General features: G+C 40.7%; 1 protein-coding gene across 1 annotated transcript; it reads left to right on the forward strand.

Annotated features, from left to right (window-relative positions):
* The first annotated feature begins 1,759 nt into the window (after positions 1 to 1,759).
* LOC140546767 (leucine rich adaptor protein 1-like) lies at positions 1,760 to 15,789 on the forward strand. The gene is made up of 2 exons (XM_072670165.1): positions 1,760 to 2,237; positions 12,231 to 15,789. Exons 1-2 carry the CDS (start codon positions 2,022 to 2,024, stop codon positions 12,615 to 12,617), a joined length of 603 nt encoding a protein of 200 aa, XP_072526266.1. The 5' UTR covers positions 1,760 to 2,021; the 3' UTR covers positions 12,618 to 15,789.
* Positions 15,790 to 21,566: the final 5,777 nt, after the last annotated feature.

Genomic DNA, 21,566 nt, shown 5'->3' on the forward strand with positions numbered 1-21,566 from the left:
TTGACTGCGTTCAGAATCAAGAGCATTAGTGAGGATAAGGTGATGGATGTTCACCACCCCACCTCATCCCCAACTCCCCAACACATCCCAACAGTATTGGATCATCGTTCCAGAGAACACAGTTTCGCTGCTCCCCAGCTCAATGCTGGGGGGCTTCATATCCCTCTAGCCCATGCCTGGCATTAGGCAGGGTGCCTATAGTATAGCAAAGTATGGTGCGTCTAGAGTAGAAAAATATAATAGTAATATAGAATAGTATAGTATGGTGTCTATAGTGTAGTGTAGTAGAGTATGGTGTGTGTGTATAGGGTACAAAAATATAATGTCTATAGTATGGTATAGTGTAGGGTAGCAGAGTATGGTGTGTATAGGGTAGAAAAATATAATGTCTGAAGTATTGGATAGTATAGTATAGTATGGTTTATATAGGGTATAATAATGTAATGTCTATAGCATAGTAGAGTAGAGTAGAGTATTAAGAATAGTAGTAGTAGACTTAAATAATGTCTATAGTATAGTACAGTATAGTGTGTAGAATAATATAATGTCTGGAGTATAGTATAGGATAGTATAATATAGTATAGAATAGTAGAGTTTGGTGTGTATAGGGTAGAATTAAATAATGTCTATAGTATAGTATAGTGTAGTATTGGGTGTATAGAGTAGAATAATATAACGTATATAGTGTAGTATAGTGTAGTATGGTCTGTATAGGGTAGTATAATATAATGTCTGAAGTATAGTATAGCATAGTAGTGTGGGTATAGGGTGGAATTACATAATGTCTATAGTACAGTATAGTGTAGTGTAGTATTGTGTTTGTATATGGTAGAATAATATAATGTATATAGTATAGTACAGTGTAGTATTGTGTACTTTGGTGTGTATAGGGTAGAATAATATAATGTCTATAGTGTAGTATAGTGTAGTATGGTCTGTATATGGTAGTATAATATAATGTCTGAAGTATAGTATAGCATAGTATTGTGGGTATAGGGTGGAATTACATAATGTCTATAGTACAGTATAGTGTAGTGTAGTATTGTGTATGTATATGGTAGAATAGTATAATGTATATAGTATAGTATAGTGTAGTATTGGGTGTATAGAGTAGAATAATATAATGTCTATAGTGTAGTATAGTGTAGTATGGTCTGTATAGGGTAGTATAATATAATGTCTGAAGTATAGTATAGTATAGTAGTGTGGGTATAGGGTGGAATTACATAATGTCTATAGTACAGTATAGTATAGTGTAGTATTGTGTGTGTATATGGTAGAATAATATAATGTATAAAGTATTGTATAGTGTAGTATTGTGTAGTATGGTCTGTATAGGGTAGAATAATATAATGTATATAGTATAGTATAGTACAGTATAGTGTAGTATGGTCTGTATAGGGTAGAATAATATGTCTGAAGTACAGTATATATGAAATAGTATAGTATATATGATATGGTATAGTATAGTATAGTATAGTATAGTATAGTATGATGTCTATACTACAGTACCGTATGTGGCTTCAGACGCTGCCTTGATATGGCAATGTGCTCCTCCTGCGCTTTGATTGGACAGAAGTTCACAAGCAGTTCGCAGACAGACCATCCCACTAGCCAATCCAGGTCCATTAGGCGGGACACTAACTGCAACCCCTGGCCCGGGAAGGCGGGGCTTATCGGAAAACGGGTGGAAAAGAAAAAGCATAACTTGTCTCCGCGTGGCGCGTAAACCGATTAGTGCGCAGGCGCGCTGGCCGAGTGAGTTCACTGTCTCTCAGAGCAGACTGGTCATCTGTCTGACCGGTTCTGTCACTTCATGTGTCCGCGCTGAATCCAGAGGAAACTCGAGGAAACTGGCTGAAATCTTATAGGACAGACAGTCTAGGCTGTTTTCTCCCTCAGACCTGATCTCCACCGAGGCGTCCAGACTGAACCTGCAACAGGAGCGACACCTGGACAGTCCACCTCACTGTTCGTTACCCAGCCTTGTCCCTGCCGACCTGTAGCGCGCTCCCGGAGCCATGGATGAGGAAGAGAGCACCGTGCAGGACTTCAAGGATATAGAGATGAAGCTGGGTCGTAAAGTCCCGCAGAGTTTGATTCGCTCCATTGCGGACATGGAGCACAGGGGCAAGAGCGAGTCCAGACTCACCACTCCAACCAAAAAACACTTCAGCAGCACCAACCAGGACCTGAAACGTCTGGAGAGCAAGATGGTACTTCTCAAGCAGGAAATGGTGAGGACAATGTGTCTTTCTGTATGTCTTCTCAAATGAATCTTCTTGAGTGTGGTCCAGCTGTGGTCTTCTCCACCTTCTGACCAGGGGAACTGCATCAAATGTTCTCTGGTTGGGAGAATAAAGTGTGCTGGAGCAGATAAATGACCACTTTGAGCTACATCTGGCCTTTTTTCTATTTAACATCTGATCTGAAAGCATGGAAAACCATGGAAAATGATCAGATCAGGTATCAGAGCAGACCAAACTACACTAGAAACTCATTACATATGCAGGATGCTGACCTTAGAAAGACCCTTCGTTCCACAATTGAAGGCATTCTGAAGCTAGAATAGTTCAGGATAGTCCAGTTGGGTTCCTAGAAGTTTCTAGTCCAGCATAGTTTGGTGATGTACCTGAGAACAAACCACTGAATCGAACCTGGGGTCTTTGAGCAGGTAAATGACTTTAAACTGTGCTGGACCCAATATATGCAACCTGTCGCCAGCAAACCTAGAAATGATCTGAGGAGTTAAACCGGTGTGTTTAAGAGCAGCCTGTTGAGTCTTCATTAGACTCCTAACGTCATTTAATAGCTAACCTAGAAGAACTCCATTGCAGCAAATTTTGGCTATTGCTCCTACTTTTACACTTGCAAACCTAGGAGTGATCTGAGGGGTTGATCCAGGTGTGTTTAAGAGCAGGTAAATGACCAAACTCTACTAGAAGCTGTGGAAGCCTATGTAAAGAATAGCTTCTTGAGAGTATTCTGACCTTAGAAAGACCTGTTTTAAAACTAGAATAGTTCAGGATAGTCCAGTTGGATTCCTAGAAGGTTCCAGTCCAGAATACTTTGGTGATGTACCTCCTCTAACATTTACCAAACCTAGGAACGAATCACTGAATCAAACCTGGGGTCTCTGAGCAGGTAAATGACTGCAAACAGTGCTGGACCCAAGATGTACAACCTGTTGCTTGCTAACCTAGGAGTGATCTGAGGGGTTTGATCCAGGTGTGTTTAAGAGCAGATAACTGACCAAACTCTACTAGAAGTTGTGGAACAGCTTCTTGAGAGTATGCTGACTTTGGAAAGACCGTTTAGTCCTGCAGGGTTCCAGTCCAGCATAATTTGATGCTGTGCCTGCAGGCTGCTAAACATGGGAACAACCTGCTGAGTTGAACCAGGTGTGTTTGAGCAGGTAAATGACCAAACTGTGTAAAGGCCCAAAGTTGTGCAACCTGTTGCCTACACAAACTTGCCTGAGTGCCTTTACTTGGTTAAAGTTTATGCCAGCGGGTTCCACACAAGGGCATCCCACACGGTAAATTCAGTTCAGCTCCAGCTCTTCATTCAGTTTCTGCTGTTCATTATTACACATGCCCTCAGCTTCAAACTATGTGACCTCAGATTTCGCAGAGATTGGCTATTATGTTGCCCCTGATGGGCTGTAGAACATCGACCCCTGATAACATCAGGCTACACTTGCAGTCGTCCGGAACCCAACAGTAATGCCTGGGGAGACTGTGGACTGACTGGTTCCTTTACGTTTAACGTCTGTTCTTCAAATAATCCTGGGAACTGTACAGTGGAAACAAACGTCATGCCTTAACTCTCCCCCCGTTTAGCCACAAATCCAGGCGTATGGTTTGAAAGCAGGAGGCTCATATACTTAAAAAGTGCTTTGCAAATGTATAGGCTGGAGCTATAGGGTTTCTACACTCCCAAAACCTCTTGTTTTCACAGGCTTTTCATCACCAGAAAAGCCTTTAAGAGTCGGGAGAACCCATTTGCACTTGATCCAAAAGCTGTTCACACGTTATTGTCGGCCCGTCTGGCCGCTTGCACGTCATCCAGCTGAGGGTTCAGGGTGCTGTCTCGGACTATTGTGTTTCAGTGAGCTGGAGGGGGGAATTTCATGCATGTATCCTGCCTATAGAAACTGTGCCATGCCATTCATTGGTTTGCACTGGAAGCAAGTCTGCAGTGAGCATATATAGTAGCAGTGAGTGACATTGCAGAAATACAACATTACAATACTAATATTTTTCATAATACATATTATTTATATACATATATACACTGTCATATCAGAATATTATGACCACCTTCATAATAGTAGGAATAACCACCCTTAGCTTGGCGGACACTAGCGAGACATCACAGCATGAACTTTATTAGGGTGTTGGAAGGTGTTCATTATAGAGGTCAACTGGTTCACAGTGGTGCATCAAGTGCTCTGTACCACTGGATCAAGGGGCACCACTGTTATGCAGTTGGGAGGCTCTCAGTGTGTAAGAGGTCCATTTTTGGAACACTTTCACCCTGAAGTTAGTGGTTTCTGAGATGCTTCCTCCCTTCGCCTGCTGTCACAGTCGGAGTATTTTGACCTCCCCTGGTTCGGAATGAACTGGGCCCGGGAAGATGCCATGTGACAGGGCTGGCTGCACGTATAGAGAAGCGAGCACACCAGTCAGTTGTGGCAGAGTGTAAAATGACGCGATTTGACTGACGTCCAAAAGTCCTATGCAGGACGTGTTTTTCATTTCGTACTTGTAAATAAGTTCACATTCTCTACAGAGGATACGCTCCTGCACACTCCTAAAGCATAAGTACTGTTTACTTATTTGCTTTATGTAACATGTTAGTATAAATAATTGCATGTGGCATGTGCAACAATCACTGTTGCCTACAAAAGCTAGGTATCTCCAAAATGGTAACTTTACAGGTAATTAAACAAACCTTAGTAACTTTCAAATGGATTTTTTTTAAAAGACAATTTGGAGCATTTCTATTGGTCCGTTCATCATCCGTCTAAAAAGACAAAGAAAAAAAACAAAATACTTAGGTATTTGACTAACAGTGATGGCATATATACATACTGATCAGTCATAATTAGCTAATAGCATTGATTATCTAGTTTCAGTGGCACCGGTCAATATATGTTCAATGCTAACTGACTAAACAGGCAGTTCACATAGTCGATGTGTTGGATGTGGAAGAGAATCGCTCAGGTCTGAAGAGCTAAGCAACTTTTGCATGGGCCGCAGTGGAGCTGTTGCTGATTGGGTGCTGCATAATTCTCCCGAGTGACCGAACAGCTCATGTGACACACGCATATTAGACACATTGGTGGTAAGCCCCCAGTCTGAGATGGACAGACGGAGTGTCATTAGTGGAGCAGCAGATGGTCAGGCTTTCCAGGGTGTGAAGGCAGCGGTAAGGACCAAAGCTGGATCAGTTTTTATTGCCCCTTATTGTTGGGCTGGACGATTTATCATCTATATTGGTATTGCACAACAATGTTGAGCTCAAATAAATTTGAACTGTAGTCAGAAATGAATCAACAAAGTCCTAAACAAGCTTATGGTCACTGCCACTCAACAACCTCCTCTCCATTTTTCACTTTTCATTTAGACCTACATTGTTGTCTTAAATAACAACACTTTCATTGGCCCTAAAACAGAGCCCTGTGGGACTCCACAAGATATGCTACAGCAAACAGTTGCATTCTGTTATTAATCCTGCATTAGAATTAATAACTGAATCCTAAACCTAGAATCCGAAAGGTTTTGTTTCCTTGTCCTGTTATATATGATGATGTAGACTTTATTAATACAGACTTAATCATCATCTGATAATATGTAAGTTTCAAGACTAGCACTACCTCACAGACATTCATATCATGCCATTGTTTTGTCTGTATGTTGTCTGATGGCTTAATTCTTAGATATTCCAGTCAGAACGAAACATTCGCTTGAACTGACAGGTCAACCCGACTGATATTAGTGGGACAGGTTGTTCTCTGGACATATCTCGGGGGAAAGATTGTACAAAACAGTAGACACACCATTTGTTCAGGGACTGAATGTGTGTGTGTGTCATGTCTTCATGATCTCAGCAGCTGGCCCTGGGCATGTCTGGTCACCCTGTCTGTTAATTGTGAATGATAGCAGTAAAGGTCAATAGGTCAGGCCTCAGATCAGTTGTTAAAGGAGAGTAGTAAGACAGGCATCTAATACACACACACACACACATACACACTTGCTTAACTTTTAATGCAAGTATCCATGAATGGTTGCAAATGCACTTGAGTTCTCCTTGGATTAGACGTCTCATAGGACAAGGAACATGATATTTAACTGATGATTTTTTATGTAATAATTAGGCTAATTTAGGCTTACTTTAGTTGTCTAGGCTAAAGTTTACAAAGGGTCTTTTAAGAGAGCCGTATGGTTGGTCTGTGGCACCACAGTCTCGGAAATATATTTTTGGTGTCAGTTAATAGTATTAAATCCATGCTGCCTGCCATCAGCAGCCGGAGCCAGAGAGAGCACAAGTGGCCTTGCTTTCTCCGGGTGGGTAAAAGGCTCTCTTTCTCTTGCACATCACTTTAGTGTGTGGTGCTGGCAGACAAGAGTGTCTGCTAGCCGATGCATCAGAGCTGGGTGCTTGGAACTTTCCTTCGAACATGGTATTTGATCGCTAATGTAATGTTGTATCTGCAGCTGTTTAAAAAAAAGAGCCAGTGACTGGTTGTAGGGGTGGCATATGTGGGGAGGGGGGTTAGGACGATTATGAGAGCCTGTGACTGATGGACCCTTAAAATGTATTAATTGAGTGGTTTGAAAGAATTGTTAAAAGTTGTGGGGCCCAGTGTAATATCCTTTTATGGAGCCCAAGATCCCTGGCAGCACTCCTGACCGGTTGTGCATGTGTCGGAGGAGGCATGTGGCAGTCTTCATGCTCCCAGTGTCCGGAGCATTACATGTGATAGGGAGTGGGTTGTGTAAGTGGCTAAATGGAAAACTGAACATTTATTAACTGCAGATGCAAAATATAATACCCTAAAATCAACCACCACAGTTCTCATTTCCAGGTCTTTTAGTTTTGCTGTATGAGTTTTAGTGTTATAGCTGTTCTAACAAAGCTCTCTGTCTACGTACCTTTCAGTATTTTTGTTTAGTTGTTATTTATTGTTTCACCTTCTTCCAAGAAAATGACTTGTGGCCGGCAGCGATGTTGCTCAAGCTACAGTTGGTTTCCACACTCCACAGCTTAATCTTTAATCCAATCAGGGTTTTGTCCTCTGACCCCATAACAGGCTATGGCTCTGAAGGTGAGCCACCACTATTGTTCTGCTGTGGTGTTTTATGGCTTAGAAATTCGAATTGTTTTCACACATATCACAGCCAGGTGGCATCGCCACGTGGAATTCATCCAGACAATACACTGTAAAACCTTTTAAGGACAGGACTGACTTCAACTTTTACATATTTTGAGTTAAGTCAACATTTCTCCTAACTCACATTTTCTACTTCTGCAGTTTCTCAGTTTGGTCAATAATACATATTGATTGCATATTGAGCCTCAGAATCGTTAGGAAACAAGATGCAGCTGAAACTGATTAAATATTGTGTAAGAGCTTTAATCTGTGGCTCCTCCCCCCTCAGCTTGTTTACTGTTTATCCCCATCTGTAGGTTGGAACTCCCTCATCATTTGGGGAAGGGCTTCCTTGTCACTTCATATAACCAGTATCTGGGTATAGTCTCACTAACCGAAGTCTACTTAGTCGGGATTCCGATTGCTGTGTGGGACAGAATATGCAAATCCGCTCCCTACTCAGCAACCAGTTGTTTATCCTTTCAGCATCTTCCTGTGCTGTGCTAAATATGGCTGCTCTTGCAACTTTACATGCCGCCATCCTCCATGATTATCTTCATCTTAGACTGTTGAATCACGTGCCTAACAACGTACTGCATGGGGAGGTTTTTGGGTTGTACTGGGAGGGGTTTTAGTCGTCTGCTGACTCTTGGAGAGACAGATGCGTTTTCACTGCTGTAACATGTTGCTCTAATGCGTCTCAGCCCACCCCCTGAAGTGGTTTGAGAGATTGGATTTGTATCTGGTTTAAATGAGTGTTGTGAGAGTTGGCTTGGTCTTATTGTGCCACTTCAGAGCTGTGAAACCATGTACATTTCTGTGTCCAGGAAAGAACGGAAAGGTACATTTCCTCAGAACTATGTCATTTTTATGTAGTGTAATTTCACAGCTCTAGAGTGGCCCTACAGTCTAACTGCCTGCTCATAACGTGTGAGGAGATCAGAACTCTGTTATCAGAAAACCCCCTATCTGAAGACTGGGACGGAAATAAACAGTAAACAAGCTGAGAGGGGGGAAAACCAACTAAACATCTTACACAATATTCAACCATTTTCAACTGCGGCTCATTTATGAACGATTTTGAGGCTCAACTTAATATGTATTGTTGACCAAAATGAGAAACTGAGGTAAAAAAAAAGCGTACCTTTATATAAATATATACCTATTACTAAGCTACTGCTGTCACTTTAGTATTCATTTAGAATAATAATCGAGAAATCTATTGATAATTTCAATAATTAAATTAAATTAAATTAATTAAAATAAGTAATCACAGTTTGTAAAAAGGCCAGACTATAAAAATGGATCTAACTAAACAATAAAACCATGCAGAACACTTTACAAAATGTGTAAAGTACTTTACTGGACACGAGTTAATATATATATATATATTAACTCCTGTCTAGTCACTGCTGATTCACTGAGGCAGTATTAGTTAAATTATATATTTAGTTTAATCATATAATTTATATAAACTGTATAATTACCTGTAAGAATATAGATAATAAAGTTAATAAATATAGTATATATAGTTGTATAGTATGTATACATTAATTGATCTCTTTTTTAAAAACTGATATTTTGTCGCATGTATCTCTGCCCTGACACCCATATCATCTAAGGACACCCATGGTCTTGATTTATTTCACGACCACGAGCATGTGTAGAAGTGATTGGTCATGGTATGCACTATGGACCAATAGCAGGTCGCTGTGTTAGTTTCGCATGTGCTAACAATTTTAGCATATGTTACAGGTTCAGGAACTGCCCTGTTAATGCTTGACCTGTTCAGGCCTCACTGCTCTTCTGAGGGAGCATATCCTAAAGTGTCTTTTGTCCTTTGTGAAACAGTGAAGGGGCAGCCTCAGGTCAACACATAAAACATCTCAGTGCACCCCCAGCTCACTCATACACACACACAATGACAAACCCATAAACCCTTAGAGACCCATAGTCTCTTAGAGATAATAGATATATCCAAACGTCAATAGCACAGAAGTCTGCGGTTTTTCACTTTGGCTAAATTAACCCTTAGCAGGCCCAGTTATCGCAAACACTAACAAAAGTATGCTGTAAATTCATATGAATTGTTTTTCAGACTCATGGTTCATGGCAATTAGATGACAAACACTGCAGAAAGTACTGATTGTAAGCTTTTAATTCACACCGCATTAGTGTTTTTAAGTGGAAGAAGAGATTTTATTGTAATTTAAATTTAATGAAAGGTTATCAATGGGTGTATAGAGGTTTTTGTTTTGGTTTTTTTTTTGGGGGGGGGTAATTTCTTACTACATCATAAGATCAGATCAGTTTACTTATCCTAAAATGTATTCATCTAATATATTATATCTAGTATTAAAACAAAATATATATATATATAAAATATTTGTAAAAAGTTGAATGTACTTAAGGTATTAAACACTGCATGTTTGGTACCTTAACAACTTAAAAACAATGTTCTAAGTCCTAATACTTAATCTAAAATCTCAATATAAGTAAATACATTATAAGTTTTATTGTTTTAGAAGCTAAATGAGAATTCACTGATATCAACTATCGTAGATATAATATGTTAATTCAACTCAAAGATCCACTCAAAAATGAATGAAAATGATCACAAATGTTACCTAAAAACAGTTAGTAAAGTAATAAATGAGATATACCCAGTTTTATGTACATCAGTTGAAGTTATTTGGGTTCAAACAAATGAATTATAGTGGATGATGGGATTACAGTGTATGTAAGTAAACCAACGAAAATTCTTCAGCTTGTTGATACAGAATGTCATAATTTATTTTGTAACTGTGTAACATTTTATGTAACATTATGCCCTTTACAATGTAAGACTTTACAGGTCTTTAATGTTGGATTATAGTTCAACTGTATAAAATGTCCAAAAAAATTAACATTGGATATAAAAATTAAGGCAATCTGTAAAGAAAAAGAAATTGTAAAGGAACAGAAATTGTAAAACTAATTTGAGGCAGAATGTAAACTTGTGTTATGTAATGTATTACTATATATTACTAATGTATTATGTATGTTAGGACATTTTTTTAGATTTCAAATTATATTTTTTAGCCTCACAAAATGTCCTATTGTTAAATGTTGAATATTATATTATATATATTATTATATATATTATATTGCAAGTGGTCATGTGGTCAGAAACTTGCCACTCTTTGAAAGAAAAAAAAAACATTAATACATATTTGAATGTATGTGTTGTTGAGAATTGGTAGTAGTATAATTTTCCTTTACTTAGGTCTTAAAAAGATCTTAGACTAGGCTTGTACTAGGCCTTAAAGTTAACAGATATTCATTCCTATCCTAATCAGGAAGTGGCCTGATCTGTCATCACTGCTTCTATACTATCTTTCCCACTGATCTGTGTGCGCACAGTAAAACCCCACAGCGGCCGTAGGGTGAAGTCAGTGAGATGGTAAAGGCAGGATGTGTGGTCACAATGCAAACAGTAGCAGTATTATAGGCTGCTCTCTTTGTGAGCCTCTGTTGAAGCCCAGCTGCATGTGCGGTGGGGCAGGGAGTGGGGGGTTAGTAGCCCTAGTTTTTTGTCTGTTTGAGTTATATTACATATGTATTTATTAGTAACAATGTAATTACCCCATTAGTTACACAGTTGGTCATGTGATTCGTTCATTCTGTGTAAATCAAATCTACACTTTCTGTTTGACAAGGGCAAATGAAATAATAAGTAATTGAAAAAATGGATATAGCATGTTTTTCTTTCCACAAAACAAGACTAAACACAACAACGCTGGTATTCTGCCTTTGTGTTTTTTGCATGTGCAAATGTTTTTCTTCGTGCAAAAGTCTGTACGAAGCTCCTGGCTGTTTGGCTTGGCTTCAGCCGTGCCGTATTTTGCATCCCATTTGGGTCCTTATGTCATGGCTGAGCACTCCCAGCAGCTCAAGTCCTGAAGTGTTATGCCTTTGCTTTGTGTATCTTGACCTGGCTTGTCAAGCCAGCAGTGACAAACAGTGCATTTCTCCTTTTAAAGGCAGAGTGTAGCTTGAGGACAGGGCGCATTTGAGCAGCTGGCCCTGGTTCCCTGTCTGAGAGAAACAGCAATGCCGTCAAGAGGCTGTTAAGTTCAGCTAGGGTTCCAGAAGTTTTAGTACATCCTAGAGTCCAATCTCATAAGAATCTTATAGTTGGACTTCGCTTAGACAGCTGCTAGGCTGGACAAGCTTTACGGAAGGCCGAAGGCTTTAGGCATTTCCGTCTAAAATGCTACACTACTGAGCTGCGCTACGTTGATATGCACTATATGGACAAAAGTATTGGGACACCTACTCATTCATTGTTCCCTCTAAAGTCAAGGGTAATAAAAAAAGAGTTAATCCTGCTTTTGTTGGAGTGACTGTCTCTACTAGAGTTCTACTAGATTTTGGAGCATTGCTGTGAGGATTTGATTGCATTCAGCGCTCATAGGGTTAGTGAGGTCAGGGTGTTGAATGATCACTACCCCACTTTATCCCCAACTCAAGTATAGGAGGTGGCACCAATCATCATTCCAGAGAACACAGTTCCACTGCTCCACAGCTCAATGCTGGGGGGGCTTTGTACCCCTCTAGCCCACGCCTGGCATCATGTTTATCTGCTCCGTGGTGTTCTATTCTATTGGCAGTACTTCTCTACAGGGTGCAGATGTGTACATGTGCATTTGCACATCTGTGACTGTAACAGGTGCAACTTAAAGTAGCTGAATGCATTCATTAGCATTTGTGGGCGGAGCACAAATAGATCAACCCAAGCAACATGACTTGTCCTGTTATAAACACTTGCGTCATGCTTATGAACTAAACTTTCCTTCCTTCCCAATCGCAGGCCAATCTCCGTGCCATCGACGTCAAGCTGATGCAGCAGCTCCTGTCAATCAACGAGGGCATCGAGTCCATTCGCTGGGTGATGGAGGAGCGTGGCGGAGTGGCCAGTCGAGAGAGCAGCTTGAATGGCAGCTTGTACAGTCTAACGGACAGTCCGGATGCGTCCCTGCACGGCAGCCTTAGCAGCCTCCACGACAGGACTGACGATTTGGATGGGATTTCAGTGGGCAGTTACCTGGACACTCTAGGGGAGGACTTAGCTGATCACCCATCGCCCACCGACCTGTCAGGCAGCTTCAGCGACAAACCCATCATCGAGGACGACGCCTTTCAGAAATCCCCACTCCGGCCAAGAGTGGACTCGGATGAGTACTACTGTTTCGGATAACGCTCCGAAATGATTGGAGTCAGTGACGGGGTATTTCCAGTTGCTGCTTCTGAATTGCAGCCACAGTAATGACTGAATGCAGGACCGAAGAACTCTAAACTGTTCCTTTAGCAGGAGCAGCCTGTAGTCCACAACCAGCCGTTAGCATCTTCTGCTGCTGCTGCCGATGTGGTCATGTCACTGTGATTCTGTTAGGTCAGCAGCTATTAACTGGCTGGCCTGAAGCCAAAGTCATGTTCATGAAAACTGCAGTTACAGTTAGCCACCCCTAAAATGTTCTTCCTACAGCATCGTCATTCCTTCAAAAGCAGAACATTTGGATATGTCCATCTTCAAGCAGTGCTCCTTGTTCTTAATTCCCAGGTTCTCCAATGCCGTAAAACCTTGTCCTAACTAATTTCCCACTCACTAATCTCTGTAGGTGTTGGGGTTTGCGGAGTTACCTTAGATTACCTTAAGACCCTTTTTGGTAAACCAAGGCAAAGAAGAACATCCAGACAGATGTTCCTACAGTAAGAACTGAACGTCACTGACCAATAGAAGTTCTAGAAACCTCCAAAAATACGCTGTTAACATAGTGACATTTAGAGATGGGCCAATCAGTGATTTTGGGGCTCCAAGCACCACCTGTAAGGAACTGCACTGTGGAGCTTAAAGTGGAAATACAACCGAGCTGCATATGTAGCACTCCATCACCTTGGGCTGGATTCCTTAAGCTTTCCGCCTGTCGCTGTTGTGCTTTTGGTGGTGGTTAAATGTGGTCTGCACTGGTTGCTGTTTTGTGTGGTTAGCGTTTGTCAGCTAGGTTGAGTGATGTACTCTCGAGAGGGGTTTCCAGTTACTCTGCTTCACCCCAGACACATCCTATCCCCCCTGATGTCATCTTACAGAACCAGTACCATTTAGGACCCAATACAGTGAGCAGCGACCCAAAGCAACCAGTTCACCCGGGGGGAATCAGCGTAAATTGCTAGAGGTTAGAAAGCCGAGCTCATTCCCCTTTGATTGTATTAGCATGCTACTCACATCACAAGAAAAGAACACAGTCATAAAAAAAAAAAAAAAAAAAAAAAAAAATATATATATATTTTTTTTTTTATATATATATATATATATTTCCATTTATTTCAGTTGTGAATGGCCAATTAATCACATGGACAATTGTCATGGGGATAGGATGTAGATATCTGTTAATAATATTTGTTAGCAAGCTAACACATGCTAAAAGAACTAGCTCGATAGCAGATAGCTAGCTTTACCTGTTGCTGTCAGCTTTATATGCCAGCGTTGCAACAACACTATTACATTGTTGAACTTGGTAATATGTGATTCACATTTAATAAATAAAGTTAAATAGCAACGATTTATCAAGATAAAAACGCCTCTATAATGATCAATAAATATATTTCATTAAATTTTAATCTGGCATATAAGTATGACAGCCTATCGGGGGGATAGGATGTGTCACGACAGCGGCAAAAACCACACAGAGCAGAGTACAACACTGGCTCTAATGGACTCCTGCAGCCCTGCGCGAGCTTCGTAGTTCCAACCAGCGGTTGAACAAAGGAACTGCAGCGCCCCCAAGGCCGAGAATCCTCGCGTAGGGCTGCTGTAATCCTTAACTCGTGAATTTGATTCAGATCTGCTCACTTAGAGATATATCGGCCCTTCGCCCATGGAATATTTTGACTAAAGAATGACCGAGACGATACACAGCCACTCAATTTTCCCGTCTCTTGTGCCAGTCACACCAGGCACTGTTGATGTTAATGTGAACTGAACGTAGATCTTCACACCATGCTCCACAAACTGCTATGTAGTGTTAACATGTGTCTGATGTGTTCTGTATGTGGGTACAAAGGGATATCATGCCTTTGCACTTCAAGGTCAGTGAAGCTTTGAACTGAAGTGCAATGTCTGCTCCTGCCAAAGTTATTCATCTTTATTATAAATTATCATAAAATGAAATTTAAAAAACGACTGAATTTCCAAAGAATGACGCGTAGTTTGGTTTTCTTGACGGATGTGCGGACACTGTTTAAAATAACTGAAACTTGAGATTTTGTACGGTGTACTTCATCTAAACTCACTAAAGACCTTACAGCAGTCTTATTGGTTCTTTTTTTTGTGATTCTGAAGTTGTGTGTTTATGTGAGCATCTTGTGTGTAATTCCAAATGTTATAAGGGGTGTAATGGTACACAAAAGTCACGGCTTGGTTCACACTGTAACTTGGAACTCACGGTTCGGTACAGTGGATTTAAAAACCATTAACCCAGGCTAACCCAGGTTTCTTAGCCATGCAAGTTTGCCCCACCCAGTGCCGTATAGTCCCCCCTATGAGGTAGCAGCTACAGCCTGTAGTATATTAAGCAGTGAAGTGTAAACACTAGCACGTTGACTGTATTTTAGCACACATACTCTTCAGCTGTTCATCAACACCGACACACACTGTCCTCGTACGATCCACCATGATTTCCCGAGGGTTGAAATGGCCAGAAAATGGCCAGGAAACACTCAGGTATTTTCAGTCCTTTCACTTTAACAGAACGCAGCAGTGAGATAGGGAGGCAGAGAAGGGCAGGTGGGGGAGATAACACACAGACTACAATTACCATAGCAATAATCCTAAACCACTACAATTCCCACAATACCATGCAAATGCCATTCAACAATCACTATATAGCACCCTACTTGTCCAAAAATGAAGCTCACTGTAACAATCCCACAAAGCACCATAATATATATCGTGTACAAATAAGGCACCCTAAACAAACATGGAATACCCATAATCCATTGCGTTGTTTGGTTTGAAGATTCGTGTGTAGTTTTTCTGAAGAACGCTGATGTTCACTTCACATGTAGGGGATACTGAATAGGGCACAGTTTCGGACACAGCTAAGGTTTCATGGTGGTCTGTTTGCTTGTGAAATTACCGTATTTACCATAATAGCATGTACTGTGTATTCTTCATGCCACTGCGCACCAAACCGTGACCCCTGTGCAGTGACCGTATGGTACGAAAACATGTACTGTTACACCCCTACTTCCTATTGTACTGAATAACATCCAGCTTGTTTTTTTTCTAATTTATTACAGTTTGATGGTTTGTAAACTGTATTTTTGGGTGAATATGTTTTAATATATTGTGTTTTCTTCTTACATCTTCACTCGTGTCCTTGTGTGTTTGTAAAATCTCCTAAAAGTGGACACTGCCATTTGTTTGTTAGCATTCTGTCAAATAAATTAAAGGGACGTTCCAGACAAAACGAAAAAAACAGTGACCATCGTTGCAGACGTTGTTAATATGACTGCTCACCTACTGCAGCCATGACACAGAAGTCTCCAGAGAGAGATTTGGGGTGGAGGGACAACTTTCTGGACCTAAACAATCCTGCTAAAACCCAACTGCTAAAGTTTATAGCGCCCTCCAAAAAATAAATTGGCACCCCGGTAAACATTCGGTAAAAAAAGGCTGTAAAATTGTTATTACTTTATTACTTTAAACCTTTATTCCAATTCATCCCACAAACCAGTAGATTTGAAGAAGCAAAATCCTAAATGCTACTAATACTTTATGCAACCTTTCCTGTTGGAAAGATACCAGCTGTGAATCTTCCCAAATGCTTAACGAGACTGGAGATATCTCCAGATCCTTCAGCTCTCCCAGATCCACACTTGTAGATGCTTCTCTTCACCACATGCCAAAGGAGGGTTCGCTGAAGACACAAAGACATCCATCCAGAGAAGAAGACCTCATCCTCATTGGGTAGTGTGATGATGGATTTGTGACTGGTAGGACGGGTTTTTTTCCAGAGGCCCTGGACAATAGATATATGGTACCATGGACTCCATCAAAAACTAGAAGATCCAAAGCACAGCCAAAAATCAACCCAAAAATATGCTCACCTCCCACAGAATTACAGAGGTTTTGCCATGGTCACCCCAGTCTCAGCTTAAACCCCATTGATAAATTGTGGCATGTGGTGAAGAGAAGCATCTACAAGCGTGGATCTGGGAGAGCTGAAGGATCTGGAGATATCTCCAATCTCATTAAGCATTATATGAGAAGATTCACAGCTGGTATCTTTCCAACGGGAAAGGTTGCGTAAAGTATTAGTAGAATTTAGGATTTTGCTTCTTCAAATCTACTGGTTTAATGGTTGGATTGAAATTAAGGTTTGAGTAGTAAAGTACTAAAGGTTTTACAGCATATTTTCACCAAATGTTTGAGGAACAGTTACATTACATGTAGTCCATCAGCCAAGACTAGAACCAGAACCAGAACTAGAACCAAAAGCTAATGTAGCTAGCTAGTGAAACAAGCGTATAGCCTACTAATAAATCTAATAGACTTGCTTATGTGGTTATGTGGTTTCTGATTGCCACCCCTGATTGCTAGCACCATTAGTCTTCCTTGTAGCGCATTTACTCTTCAATTGAACCCGGCATGTTGAAGGGAAACCCCTAAACTGTAGGGGGGTCTGACTTAGAGATTACTGGGCCATATGCCTCCTCTCTTTAGATTTAGCTTTGCGGATCATTTAAACAGACAGTGGAAAGTATTTCACTCCTCACGCATCTTGAGGCCAGCCTCGGTACTAAGAGCTAAGCTCTGATAGACATTAGCGTCGTTGTGGTTGCTATTAAATTAATTACTCCTAACCACTGTAGTTCAAACAAACGGCTGTGCCAGGACTCCAGACGTGAGCTAAATATACGCTTTCCTTTGCAATCTTCAGCAAATTGGGGGGTGTGGAGAGCTTTCCACAGGTCTGCCGTAATCACCTCCTTTACGAACGTTTGTCGTGCATAGTGGAAGAGTAATGGTGTGTATTAGTAGGTCAGAAACAGGAGTCGCACAAAGCAGAAAATGATGAACGCAGCACATGTTCGGGTCGGACAAGACAGGAATGTCTGTTATCCGCCGTGTTTTAATTTCCACATTAATTCAGCTCGCTGGTGTCCTGCCGCGACAAGCCTGTTTGTGTACTCAGCATATAATTGAGTCTGCAGGCAAAGAGTCAAGACTAGTGTTATCTCTCTCTTTCTCTCTCTCTCACTCTCTCTCGCTCTCTCTCTCTTCTCAGTGTAGTCCACTCAGCGGCCTGGGCCACGACTCCCAGAAGCGTCATTACTGGAAAGGGCTGCAAAAGGCATCCCTGTTTTCTTGACGTTGTACTTTTGTTGCCATAGCTGAAAGCCATCCTTTCAGTTGTGTGAACGTTCCATGATGAATGCACCAATGGAAACCATCCAGGGCGAGCTCCATAACATTGCATTACGATAACAGGCCCGATATAGGGACAAAAGTATTGGGACACCTGTTTATTTGTTGTAATGGTATTAGACAAAAGCGTTTATCCTGCTTTTGTCAGAGTAACTGTCTCTACTATCTAGGGAAGGCTTTCTACTAGATTGTGGAGCATTGCTGTGAGGATTTGATTGCATTCAGCAACAAGAGTGTTAGTGAGGTCAGGATGTTGGATGACCACCACCCCACTTCATCCCCAATCATCATTCCAGAAAACACAGTTCCACTGCTCCACAGCTCAATGGTGGAGACTTGCCCACACCCCGCTTGCCCACACCTGGCATTAGGCATAGTGCCAATAGGATTATGCTTATCTGCTCCAGATAGTCCTATTCTATTGGTAGTACCCCAGGTAAGCTGTGCCTGTTTCAGCAATGAGTGCAACTGGGTGTAGCTGAATGCTTTTATTAGAAGGGGTGTCCACAAACATTTGGAGGTCTGCAGGTATGGAAGAATCCAAGGTAAATAGGGAAGTGTATGTAAATGAACAGTTGAACCATCCTATTATTTTGCCAACATTTTTGCAAGAAAGGTAACATTCAAAATTAAGCAATTGATCCATGGCTTGAATGGAATTTTTCTGTGTGAAAGCAAACCAGTAATAATGAGCCTATACCAACGAGGATATGAACATTCTAAAATACAAACCAAGTGTTGTTGCTAGATGCTTAACCCCTTTAAAAGACTATAGTCTGCTTTCTTCTATTACCAGAGAACAGTTTGTACAAAAGTCCCTGTAGTTACTGAGTAATACACCTTAGTGTGTAATAAGACTTGGCGTTTTAAGGGGTTAATTCAGTATGTTAATTACTTATTAAATAAATAGGCAAATCATATACTGCAATTAACGTTCACAATCAACCATTTTTCACCCCTTCAAAGAATCAAAAATAGATTTTTTTATTCAATTCTTCTTCAGGATTGGGTCAAGGTGGGTCAGGAGCCTACCCAGAAACACTTGGCTCCCAAGACTCCTAACACTGCATTTACCTACCTGTGTGCAACATGATTTTAATGTAAGCCCCTCTGGATAAGAGCTTCAGCCAAATTAATTTGTTAATGTAAAAACATAGTTGCAGCCTAAGCTAATTAGGCAAACTTCAGATTGACTGTCTGCATTTGGAGTACATGGGGAAAGGTGTGAAGTCCTAACAGCAGAACCAGACATGTCCAGACAATTAGGAAATCAAGGCTTGGCCAATCCACTTCCTAATGTTATTTAACACATTATCATCAGCTAGTTGAAAAGGAGTACACTTTAGAGCAATTATCATCAGGCACCCTCAGGCTTAATCTAATTACCATTCAAATCTCATAAGGGTAATGCAATTTGTTTAAACACCCCCTAACTGTCTACCTAAGGGATGATATTAAGGCTAATTTTAATCGGTGTGCTCAGTACCTGCCTAGCATATCATAAAGGCATAAATGAGAATGTTATTTAGGTATATATATTCGTACACCTGTTTCTTCATTGTTTCTTCCTAAACCAGTGGTATTAAAAAGTGTTTATCCTGCTCTTGTTGGAGGAGAAGACATTCCAGCTAACATATTCATGTCAGGCCTGTATGGGCAGCCCAACAGGGAACCAGAACGTTATGTCCCCGGGTTCCATATTGGCCCTACATATGCATGCCCACCAGGGTCAGTGATGAGACCATGAGAAGTTAAATTTGGACCCCATCTGGGTTGTATATGACACATTGGGCCTGGATGGGACCTATGTGAGATTAAGGTGGGGTGTGACAATTGGGCCCATTTGGGAAGCCCAACTGCGTCCCAGCAAAAAACGTGCAAATCTGGAACCCACCTAGCCCACGTTCCACCTACCACCCTACCTCATTCTCAACTTCCAAACTCATTCCAAAAGTAATGGATGGCAATGTGGGCTCAGGGGTTAGAGCTCCGGGTTATTGATGACAGGGTCGTGGGTTCAATACCTGGGCTCGGCAAGCTGCCATGGTTGGACCCTTGAGCAAGGCCCTTCACCCTCTCTGCTCCCTAGGCGTTGCAGCAATGGCTGCCGACTGCTCCAGACATGTGTGCTCAATTTCTACTGTGTGTATTTCACTGGTGTGTATGTGTGTGTTCACTGCACAGATGGGATAAAACCGGAAGCCAAATTGTGTCTGTCAATGTGGTTGTTTAATGTTTTAATGTTTTAATCATCATTCCAGAGAAAACTCTTCCTCTGCTCCACACAGTAGAAAATGTCTGTAAATTTTACAGTAAAAACTGTCAAACAGTAAAAGAGTAAACTATAAAGATGGAATTCAGTTTTTGTAATAGTGAAATACTGTAAATTCATATATCAGCCTAAACAATAATTTATTTCTTTACATAACAAGTAAACATTATTTCATTATTCCATCAGAAATATTTATATGACAGCCAATTTTGTGGTCATTTTAGTAAATAATACATTTCATTTTTATAAAAAACAAACTCATGCGCTGACGGATGGATGGATGTAGTCGTTTCTGGCCTAAGTGTGGAATTTTTTTTTTTTCACAGATATATCAGATACCCATGGTTAATCCATCAAACTGTATGTTATGTGCAAATCTTTAGTGCTAGCTACATTTTTAAATGCTGCTTTTATAGTGGACTTGTTTTTCATCATACAGTGGTGCCAAACAGGCCAAGCAGCTGGCATTACTTTGTACTGCACTTGTTCGAACCCTCGTGATTCAGCTCACGTAGGCCCTGATTATTAGCCTAGCTGACTTGCTTAATGAACCCATGCTCACATGACAACTTCTATACAAATACAAATGTGGTAGCGTTAGCATTAGGAACAGGTTTGTTGACTCAGATTAAAAGGCCTTTAATTCCACTGAAAGCTGCTTGCTTACCCACCAAGATGGATGTTTGGCGTGTTATTTTTGGTGTGTATTTTTGGCGCGTCACAAAAACCCCAGTGTAGATGCTGTGAGAACTAGTAACCACCCCTGTCACTCTGACCTGACAGCAGCTTTGCAGTTTCATTGACGACACACAGTATTACATTTAGTTGAGGATCATTCTGAATGCTAGCTGCATGCTCTTTTGCTTCGTAGCTGTGCACTTGTTGCTAGCCCAAACATGTATAGTTCAACACAAGGCCATCCTCCTGATTTTGATTGTTTACAGCTTGGGCTTTTATTTAACCACCCACCTGTTGTGTATACAAAGCATGTTGGGAAGCCTAATCCCTGTTAGAAATGTGGCTAGGTGACTATTTTTCCATCCTAACAATAAAGATGTTTAGTGATACTACTGAGATGACTTTAGTGCGGTATGATGTTATACATTATTCCAATTTATTTATATGTTATTTTCTTTGACATTTCAAGAATGTGTGTTGGGAGTCAGAGTTCAACTACAATGTACATCAGTGTTTGGAATACAGAGAGATTTAACAACCCCCCAAACTCTAAGGGTCCATTTGTGAGTTTACATGTCAATTCTTCACTTTCATGATAGAAACTGAATCATTCATAGATATTGCTTTATACTGAATTATTTATAGCAGTTACCTAAAAAAGTCCTAGTAGATACAGTAAAAAGTAATAATATTAACAATTCCTAGGAATGATTTGCAATAGTTCTAAATAATTCTGTAGAGACTGAATAATTTATAATAGTTTTGAA

Source organism: Salminus brasiliensis, chromosome 24, assembly GCF_030463535.1.
Source record: "Salminus brasiliensis chromosome 24, fSalBra1.hap2, whole genome shotgun sequence".
NCBI lineage: Eukaryota > Metazoa > Chordata > Actinopteri > Characiformes > Bryconidae > Salminus > Salminus brasiliensis.

What these genes read in the sequence shown, in the direction of transcription:
- LOC140546767 (XM_072670165.1), top strand. Translation starts at nt 2,022, where the DNA reads ATGGATGAGGAAGAGAGCACCGTGCAGGACTTCAAGGATATAGAGATG. An exon ending in TACTTCTCAAGCAGGAAATG is followed by an intron (nt 2,238 to 12,230) that starts GTGAGGACAATG and finishes TCCCAATCGCAG; the next exon opens with GCCAATCTCCGTGCCATCGA.